At 37.7% G+C, this 11,148-nt stretch overlaps 1 protein-coding gene across 1 annotated transcript; it reads right to left on the reverse strand.

The window, feature by feature from the left end:
* Positions 1 to 3,465: 3,465 nt before the first annotated feature.
* Positions 3,466 to 6,732, reverse strand: LOC145772721 (cytochrome c oxidase subunit 6A1, mitochondrial-like). The gene is made up of 3 exons (XM_082584594.1): positions 6,591 to 6,732; positions 5,682 to 5,824; positions 3,466 to 3,781 (listed from the first exon to the last, which is right to left on the reverse strand). The coding sequence occupies exons 1-3, from the start codon at positions 6,685 to 6,687 to the stop codon at positions 3,677 to 3,679; spliced, it is 345 nt and encodes a 114-aa protein (XP_082440720.1). The 5' UTR covers positions 6,688 to 6,732; the 3' UTR covers positions 3,466 to 3,676.
* Between the last annotated feature and the right edge of the window lie 4,416 nt (positions 6,733 to 11,148).

The raw sequence follows: 11,148 nt of genomic DNA on the forward strand, positions 1-11,148 counted from the left end.
GTATAATATTGTCTGTTTACTTGTAACAGCGCCGTAAAATAAGATTCACCGAAACTTTCTTGAAGACCGGTAGGGTAGAATGGAGTGAAATGGCCATATTTCAGAATAACGTTTCAAAAATTGCTAAGCTAATATGCTAAAGTTTTCCAAATATGTTAAAATTCATTTGTTTATTAAACTATGTGACAACATAACTGATAGGAGCATGATTGAGAGTTATGCTAGTTGGAAGATTTGTATGAACAAATCTGTAAACAAAAGACCTTTTGAGGTGAATGGGCCAACAAAACGTTTTCCGTAATTTAGCAAAATTTTGCAATATTACTAGTTTTTATTATTTAAATGTCATAAAAACACTAAAATTGATGAAAACCCTGAAACGAAACGAGTTGGCCTAGATAACAAACCAACTACACAGAACAACAAAAGCCCAGGCAGGTGGGTTATTGTTAGCCAATCTCAATCGTTTTCGCGATTGTAACCACAATCGATGTCAAAACAAGTTTCACATGCCCGAAGCTAACACTCCAGCCAGTCTTCTTTTGTTGAACTTGCAGCAAAATAGTCATCACACACAACACAAAGAGGCTCTTTTCTTTTGTGGATGATCTTTTCAAAAATATTGTAATAACCCACGTTGATGACAATGAAATAGCATCACTATTGGTTGTGCTGAAAGGTTAAAATTTAAACTGGGCTAACTTTGAAGGTTTTTCCTTTTTTTTGAAGTGTTTGGTGCGATAGGTGATTTTATGTGTGTTAGGTTACTTTTTTTTCGATGTCTTTCAAAGACATACCGAGTTTGTTTGGGTTATCGAAGAAACGGAATCATCTTTTTGAAAACTCATTGAAGGCGAAGTTTGATCATTGGGCGAAAAAGATTCAGATTTAGAAAACTCTCCATCGTGCTCAACTTGCTATTTCACAGGATAAAGACTGCAATAAGCAAAAGAATTCACGATGAGTCCACGTTTTTGCCTTATCTCTTTCCAAACTGGAAGGAACAGTTCAAAGAAGTCGCTTCTTGTCAGGGAAGAAGTAAAACTCATATGAAAAAACTCAGCAACCGAGTTCGACCACACAGATTTTAAAGATTTATTGAAAAAATGTCCAAAGGGTGCTGGAGGTGTGAATTGTGTGGTGGCAAGCAAACTACTAGTTCTATATTATTAAAAAAAAGGGCCTTAGTCGTCAACTGAGAAGTGTGACCATCCGAAACCAGATTGCACTTCTTTTTTGGAATTTTGATTCGTTATTTCAGAAAGTGGAGTAAAAATTTCAAAACACTTGCGCATCGATGTTTATGCTTTTTGTTGACACGACTGTGACATCTTGTTTTGACACCTCTTCTGCTGCTGTGTCAGAAGGTTTTTTTTCCCTTTCAGTATCACAAAAGATGGCAAACATTTTCAAAAGATAGGAGAAGCGGGATATTTTGAGAAAATCTCATTTTTTTCAACGTAGAAGAATTCAATCAATAGTTTCTTGATGTCAAATGGAAGCTAGCAACCTCTGTTACACATATGTAAACGATTATAATAATAATTATGCACCTGCACTCCCAAGTGTGTAAAGCCAAATTGAATTTTTTTTAAATCGTTCCATTTTGCCCTAGCTCGGGTTAAAGTGGGACAGGTGTCTAGCTTTGTCCCACCTACGCTTATTGCTGAAATATGTGCTTTTATGATTGTTTTTAACATTACAAAGCCGTATAGAAATAGGCTACCATCTATGAGTATAGCGACACTTTTTAAAACATTTTTTTTTGTGTTTTTAAGCTAGCATTCGCTGGAAATTTTGGGAAAATTATGAATTTAGTATTAGTTTTCTTGCATTAGAATACAAAGACTACGGTATCAAAAACTATTAAAAGTTTTAAGTCTTATATCTTAAATTTGACATTAGTCCTAGCTCCCGAAGCTAACTAATATAGCCTACTTTGATCAAGGACAACGACATGAAATTCACAATACACTTTAATGATGCAAGATTTGAAATCTTAAAACTCAACACAAAAGCGTTTTTTCCATTGTAGTCAGAACGCTTTTCATGGCACCATTTCGTGCACTTGATCCAGTCTTATTTAGGTGGATCTTTATATGGTTCACTGCAGAGGAGACATTCATAGGTTTCTGGAATCTTGCTTTTGGCAGCTTTGCTTTAGCAACTTTTCTGGGACGGATTTTCTTTTTCTTCTTAAGTTTCGACACAACAGATTTTTTGTAAGGAGAACTAGTCAACACTTTTACCCTTGCGCTTTCTTGATGTGATAGAGGTTTGTGCTACAGAAACCCTTACACTTGCTGTTGACTGGTTTTCATCCGAAAATGGATGAGTGAGCGCACCGGTCAAGAAGGTGATGCCTTGTATTAAACTGGTTGTCCTGTTTTGATATCATGCAGGTCACGTTCATTTTTTGTCGCTTCTACTTTTTTGGTGGATGTCTGCTATGTTTGGCATAGGCTACATTGTTTTTGTTATGGTGGCCAGAAATAAAAACAAACTGAAGGTGTGAGCTGAAACTAGAGACAGTAAATAACGGGACGCGCAACTCCGTTGTTCCGCCAATATTAGAATGGTCATTTGCCAATTTCACATTTTTTAAGCTTCGCTGCTGGCTTACTTTAACTAAAAATCTTAAATTACTTTTAAACCAACTTCACTCCTCTTATATAATCCATAAAAACTACATTATTGTAATAAATAAGAAAAAACGTAACCCTCCTACTGTTGCGGATAAGCCAAAAGCGAATGAAGTTTTGCATTCCTATGATCTACTAGTTATAACTTTCATAAACGCGTCGTGACTGTCCGCCCCGATCAGTTGTTTAAGCGTTTGACTTTATGAACGAAGGAGCTTCAAGATCAAGCGACGTTGGTTCGACACTCGCCAAGCGGAAGTTTACACTCAGTCAATCTCGGGCCTGCTTCAAAGCATCCACAAGGATTAAAACCACAAAAAAGCTTTATCAGTCCGAGGATAAAGACTCCCACAATCTAACTTCGAATTGAGCAAACCTATTTGCAATTTAACCCTTCGAGTTTCACAACAAATTGAAAAATTGCGACGCGGGGTTCAAAGCTCCGTGGTCATACCGCACTAATGAGGCTGCAAGGCCGAAACGTTATGCTACTGTCCACGTCGATTGAGCACTTTTCTGTTGCACAGCTCACTGCTTCCAGTTTAAGCACTTTGGCAAGGTTAGTGAAAGTACCAAGGTTGGTGGCCTCTTTATAGGGACCACAAATTGGAAAATCGCCACGTGGAGTTAAAAGCTCCGAGGTCATACTCGGTCTACCAGTGTACCTACTGCACTAATGAGACTGTAAGGCTGAAACGATGTGGCTCTGTCTGCAGTTACAAATAAATCTAGATGCCTCAGTAATTAATTTAAAATCAAAAATACAATGCCGCCAACTCTATCCTGAAAATTGCCTTCTATCGTCATTTTAGGAAGTTTCCCATGAGCGTATATTTTTAATTCACAAGACGATCATAGAAAAGATACTTGCAGTTTTTACACGCATGAAATTACAATGTTGTCCAAACTGAATAGTTAAGTAACCTCTTGATTTAGACGGCCAATGATGTCGAACCTCAAAGGCACAACACTATGAGCAATCTAAACCAACCCGGGTTTAAATCATGAAATAAGGAGTGAATGTCTACAGAAGTTCAATGGGAGGGTGTATACCACTCTTCTTCGTATCCTTCATCCTTGATGTAGTTGGCCTTCGGATTGTGGAAGAGGGAGTGCTTACCATCGCCCCACGGCCATTGCTAAAAGAAAAACGACAATTCCTCATTTGGATCATCAAGAAATTGGCTTAAAAATGAAACTATCCCAGATAGCAAAATCCGTCATTTTTACATTGATTCAGACGTTGAATCAATGTAAAAATGACGGATTTTGCTGTCTGGAATGCTGGTTACTTTGCCAGTCTATATTTAAAAGAACTTGATTGCTTCTTGGTTCAATCTGATTTTAAGTCACGCGCTCTTCCAGTTATCCAGTATCCACTGGCGTTTTCTAATCACCAGAAATTTTATCAAAAAAACTACTGCGCTTTTGCCACGTTACGATAGAAGCCAGTGCCAACGTCCAAGATATTGCCATCGCTTAGCTCCGCTCATGACGTATTGACGCGGACGGTTGCACGTTTTGTTGCAGCAGTTACTTTTCACATCAGTGGACTTTTTTGCAAGTTGGGGGTGTTTTAGATGTATATATTTTTGTTTAATCAAGCCTTAAAGCAGCCGGCGGCCATGGCCGCTAAGGTGTCCGACGTTTTCTTCGTGAACAGTTCTTCGTAAAGCAATTCTTCGTAAGCAATTTTTCGTAAAACAATTCTTCGTAAACTTAATTCTTTGTAAAACAATTCTTCCCAAAGCATTTATTCGTGCATGCAATGGAGATTTGATGTATACGAAGAAATGCTTTACGAAAAATTCTTTTACGGATTTCATTTCACCAACAACTGTTTACGAACAATTGTTTTACGAAGAATTGCTTACGAAGAATTGCTATACGAAGAATTGTTTACGAAGAATTCGCCTATAACCGGCCGCTAAGTAGTGCTTGAATGACCGCCTGTGATACCTCCTCCGTCGGCCAAGTTTGGCCGCCGGTTTCTTCTAACCAATTATTTAATTTCGCAATAGAATGATCGTGGATTAAATGTCGAAAATATATAGTATCAAAGAGTGACGCAGAATTAGGTCAGCGCATCATAGTCACTACTGTTGTATTGAATATATCCAGCTGCGATCACCAGCGCTGTAAGTCTTGTTTGCAATTCCCGATGTTTATTTTAACGAAGTGTTAATCCGAAGTGCTAATTTACATCGGCTGGCAATATTGTCGTTTTTATATCGATTCAATGTTGTCGGACATTGAATCGTTGTTAAAAAGGAGAACTAGGTTAGTTGACTCTGTGGGTAAAACACGTGTCTTCATAGTTGAGAACGCTGTGGGTTAGTGACTTCACACCCTCAATGACATCATAGACATCATAACGGAATAAATGGTCAGGTTTTATGAAAGGGGGTATGCACTATGCAGTTGAAACAATTTACTGAGCTGCGAGCAGTTAAAAAAATTTAGGGTCGTTGGATGGTCCCGCAATACCGGATTACAATCCCGATAAAGCATTTAATGCGTGGTACAACGGTTCTATTGCAGGACGTCGCCCAGACTTCAACAACGCTAAGTGATCATTTTAACATTGTTGCAAGTTTAATGCTATTTACTGGTGCTATCGTTATTGTATTTTGGCCTCCAAGCGCACAGATTTAGCCGCCGAGAAGGAGCTCTCGGTAGGCCACGTTGGCTGCCGGAAAAAAACACGAGTTTTAAGGCCTGTTTAATGATGTTGAAGGCATACAGCAAGATTTAGAATAGAAAATGATGACAAAAAACGAACGTGGACTACTGACAAGAAAATCCCCAAACAGCAAAATCCGCCATTTTTACATTGATTTAACGTCTACAGATAATAAATCAATGTAGAAATGAAGAATTTTGTTGTCTGAGTCAGCACCAGGGTTAACAGACAACAAAATGCATAATTGGTTTTCAAAAGTAACATTTAGTTAATGTAAGTTAAGATAACAAAACACTCTGCAAAATTAAACACACAAATTTATTGGAAACAATAACAATCAAAAATACATTAGTTACCCTGCTCCTAACATTAAGGTATGGATATGGGACGTATTCCTTTCGTGGATGGCTTTGGTGTTCCACTTCAATGTAGTATGCATTGAGTGCTGCCAGTCCTACCACAGTTGGAACAGCGAATAATGAAAGTTTCTTCATCAAGTCTGAAAATCAACACAATATTAATGAAGCGATAAATATATATTAAACTACAACCCCTTCAACTTCGGCATAATAACTTTAGCATATTTAGACCAGAAAAGCTATAGAATTAGAATATAGATAAAGCAGATAAAATTTGGATGTGTACAACCGATATATACTTATGTAATTGACTGGTACTTCTAAATACCCATTGTCAGGGTTGTTAATTCTAATCGGACCAGTTTTCTGGATAACGATTAAGATTGTGTTTCAACAACTCTTTAAAATGTTTGCCAATTGCTGACAATGCATGATAATTTTCCAGACTTGCCAGCTCCACAAGTTTTGCTTGTCAAACGGAACTAGTTTTGCTTCCCAATTTTGGAAAATTCTTTGGCAGTTGCAGGTTGTGATATTGTTGATTCGTTTGATTTCCTATAATTTTGAATCGACTATAATCAAATAAAAATAAAGTTTAGTCAAAACTTCCTGCAACACTGACAATGCCCAACAATAGGTATTTAGAGGTACCCCAATTAACTGGATTTGTCTGTACTTAATAAAACAAACTAATGTATTTTGTCAAATTAGTTTCAAAGTAAGGATGCTCATAATTTGTGGAAATCACAACAAAAGTTATAAAACTATGTTGCCGAAGTCTGTGAGCCAAGGCACAATCTAAGTTAACAAGTGAGTCGTTAAATACCAAAATAAAACTTATCTCCAGAATGTATGCATCAACAATCACGCCAGCAATATATTAGTGGAGTGTAAAACATAACTCACTGTATGTCTTGTAAACTTGCTCTTGAGATAAGCCACTTGATTGACGAGCATTTTTCACAACCAGAGCCGCAGCTCTTTGTCGTAAAATAGAAAACATTTTTATCAAGCTTAATTGCCTTGCATGAATAATAAGTGCATTAGTTTTTTCACAAATATGTGCAAGTCTTTTCAGTACATCATGAAGTTATCATTTTTATAATATGGTATGGTCAGTAAATTTGATAATGATTGATGATTTTTCAGATGATTTGTTATCAAACCAAAGATTGTAAAAACAAACTGCGAAAACTCTAATCAGCAGCTTAGACGCTGCCTTATTCTAACTCAGTTTGTTCCAGGACAAGTTCAGGGGATAAAGTGTTCAAGGAGCAAATTAGTTTGCACAAATCAAGAGCCGTGTTATTATAACACTTGGAAATGCTTACTTTGATACAACCAGACATGTTTAATTTCAATAAAAAAGACTTCTAATAAAACTCAAACATACGGTAGTCACTTTTTTCCAAAATGACTTTGTGTAAGGACAATAAGAGTGACATAAATACAATTTTTTTACGTGAATTCTTATCGATTGTAAAACTTTATGCAAATATTGTTAAGCAATAAGCAAAGCTCATAAGACAAAAAATAACTACTTTTTAGAAGATAGTATTCACTGGTCAGTGAGCAAAAACAACTGCCTTAACCCTTTCACTACTTTTGGGTTAATATTATGATCCCAAGGGTCTACCATCACAATAATGTTATCAAAGTTTTGTGTTTATGTCAAGTTGGGATGGAAATATTCAGTATTTGGTGGATAACTACAACATGTGTTGCAGCATTTATTCATCCACCAGACTTTGTCACGCTCCTGAACACCAACATATCCTATGAAAATATACTGTTGAGACAAGTCGATCCCACCAGTAAATACTGATTGTGACAAATTGATTCCACCACAAATTAAAAAATAAAAACTGAAACAAATATGTCGTATATAATAGTTTATAACTGCAGACAGTGCACACCGTTTCGACCTCCCGGTCTCGTCAGTGCAGTGTATACACTGGAATGGCCATGAAGGTATATAGCTCCATGTGACATTTTCCTATTTGTGGTACGTAAGCACCAAAAATAGTACTACTGCCAACCTTGCCAAAGTGCTCAAACTGCAAGCAGTGAGCTTTTTTTTATCATAGTTTATATATATGTACTGTTTTAGTTAACCAATCAATGTCTATTCCACTTAAAATAATGTTTTAATAACAATTATATAAAACTCATATTAAAAGAGCTAAGCGATCAATTTTTCCATTTTTGCCTTGATCTATATGCACTGAACAGTGAACATTCTATGATGGTTGTATTCAATCTCAAACCTTAGCGGCCGTATAAAATAATATTATGGTCAGCGGATGCAACATATTTCGTCCTCTGAGTGAACACTTCATTCCCTGATTTCGTACCCTGAAAAGATCGAGAGAGAAAAATACAACAGAGTTGAAGTCGCTGATCGGAGTTGGCGCAAACATTTTAAAATTTCTCTCGATCTTTTCAGGGGACGAAATAGGTTACAGGCTCCGAAATTCAATTTTGTTGACAGCGTACAAACGTGTAAGGTCTGAGCAGCTAACTTGGCAGACAAATTAAGTCTCACAGCAGACACACCAGTTTTAACGTAGATCATCATGCTTAATTACTTTATATCTATGGTTTAGAAGACTTTTTAAAATTTCAGCCAAGTCACTCTGAAAGGCTTTCATCAGACCAACAACCTGCGCTTGAAGAGTCAAACGTTTCACTAGGCTTTTTTCCTTAGGTTTGCTTTTGTGTATCATGTGAGCGAAAGTGATGAAGAGCAAGTAGGTTCATCGTATTCATTCTCACTTATAGGATTTTCTCTGGGCCTTTTCTTTCTTACTGTGGTACCAAAACTTAGCCTACTCGTATAATCTAATTTTTTAACCAACCTTGCCTTATCAATATTACGCAGAGATCAAAGTCAGACATTGTGATGTAAGACTTGAACTAAATTGCGCTGATTAGTGTAGAAGGGATGCAACCTAATTCGTACCATGAGCAATTTGTCCCTTGAAAAGATCAAGAAAAAAAAATAAAAAAGCCAAAGTCGCTGATTGCAGTTTCCGCAAGCATTTTAAAAATTTTCTGCAAAAAACAAAAACTCTTAGGATCATTACCAGAAATTTTAAAATGTTTGCGGAAACTCCGATCAACCCTAACCCCTAACTCTTTCAAAATGTTTGCGGAAACTCCGATTAACCTAACCCTTTTAAAATGCTTGCAGAAACTGTGATCAGCGACTTCGGCAAACTCTTAGGATCAATACCAGAAATTTTTAAATGTTTGCGGAAACTGCGGAAAAATGGGAACTGCGATCAGCGACTTAGGCTTTGTTCTCTTTTTTTTTCTTGATCTTTTCTGTTTGTATGTTTACGGAAACACCCTAACCCTTTTAAAATGTTTGCGAAAACTCCGATCAACCCTAACCCTATTAAAATGTTTGCGGAAACTGCGATCAGCGACTTCAGCAAACTCTTAGGATCATTACTGAAAATTTTAAAATGTTTGCATTACTGTACCGGAAATTTCAAAATGTTTGCGGAAACTACGGAAAAACGGAAACTGCGATGTTCTATTTTTTCTCTTGATCTTTTCAGTTTGTATATTTGCGGATTCTGATACCTAACCGCTCCGATACCCTAACCCTTTTATAATGTTTGCAGAAACTGCGATCAGCGACTTCGGCTTTTTAAAAAAATTTTCTCGATCTTTTCAAGGTACAAACTGATGGTACGAATTGTTCATGGTACAAATTAGGTTGCACGCCGCACGGGTGCAACCTAGTTCGTACCCTGAACAGTTCGTACCCTCAGTTCGTCATAGCAAGTTATAGTACCCTCGTTATAGCAAGGTGGTGGGATGGCGCAACGGATAAGGCGTTGGCTTTCCAATTATGCAAACCTGGTTCAACTCCCAGCTTAAGCTGGTTGTTGATAACACCGTTCACCTCTACCCAGGGTGTAATAAATTGGGTAGGCGTAGTTGCTGAAGTAAAGGCGGCCGAGAGAAAGGAATTGGCCACCCTACTCTCCTTAGTGCCGAAGGCTTAGTACAATGAGAACCTTATCTTCTCATACCCGACACTTGAATCAAGGATGGGACCCCCTTTACCTTTTACCATACAAGGCATGTGACGGCTTTATATATGATCTAGTCAAACAACGTTAATTGAAAATGAACAACAAAAGTCAAACTCACTTCGGGCTGAGAGCAGAAGCGATTGATCAGCGAATACATGCTTTTTAAACAAATACCCTTAACATCTAATTCCCGAATTCTAATTTCTGATATCATCAAAATTCTAGAGGTCAATTATATCAGGGTTGCCACGATCGAAATTAAATTTATTATCTTTGACTTGAGTTGGTTCTTGTTCTACCAGCTCTGGTTCTACTGTAATTCTGAATTTTGGAAACGAAGCTAGCTTGCTTTTTTTATCGAAACAGACGCCATCTTCGACGGAAGAGAAGAGAAGAGTAGTTCGTGAAGTACAGTGCGTTGTTATTGTGTTGTCTGACTTATCAGCGTTTCGTTCAATATACAAAAACCTATATCTTACCGAAGTATCTCCTGACTTAATAACGAGGCAGAAGTAAGAATACAACAGAAGTTTTGGCGACGAGGATGGGATATTCGTTTTAAGCAGTGAGTTGGTAAGAAGTTAACGCAAGTTGAAATCGGTTTTTAAAGTGAATAAAAATGTCGAACAAAGAGCTCATTCAACTGATGAAAGAACAGCTACAGCAGCAACAACTTCAAATTGATCGACAAAACGAAGCTCAACAACATGCACTACAGCAGCAGCAGGAACAACAGCAGCAGCAGATGCAACAAATGCAAATGCTCACGAAAGCTTTAGAAAAGCTTGGAGACCAAGGGACAACTACTACTAAAACAGAGAGTAGTTCTGTTATTCCTAACTTCAGCGCATTCGATCCGTCGAGTGAGTTATGGTCTGACTATCACGCCAGATTCAAAACATTTTTGGGAGCACACTCTGTCCCCGAAGGAAAGGCTGCGCAAGTTTTCTTGACAAATCAAAGTGCAGTCACATACAAGATGTTGCAGAATCTTGCAGCACAACAGAGCCCTCCTGTGGAGATAAACAAACTTGTTTTAGAACAGATAACAAAGTTCATGAACGACCAATACGACCCGAAACGTTTTACGATACGAGAAAGATTTAAGTTCTGGAGCGACATGCACCGCAAGCCAGGCGAGTCTATCAACACGCTGGCAGCTCGAATACGACAGGACGCTTCAACATGCGATTTTTCTTCTATAAAGGATGCTCAAGATGAGGCCATGTGCACACGCTTTATTTGCTCCGTCAACAATGAAGCGGTGTTGAAAGCTTTGTTCAAAGTAGACGCGGAAGAATTAAGTTTTGCCAAGGCCATACAAATTGCCTTGGAGACAGAAGATGCTGCTAAGGTAGCAAAAGAAACAGTTTACGGATCAAAGCCGTTTACACCTGGCCAAGTTAACGTGGTCG

Source organism: Aplidium turbinatum, chromosome 6 (assembly GCF_918807975.1).
Source record: "Aplidium turbinatum chromosome 6, kaAplTurb1.1, whole genome shotgun sequence".
NCBI lineage: Eukaryota > Metazoa > Chordata > Ascidiacea > Aplousobranchia > Polyclinidae > Aplidium > Aplidium turbinatum.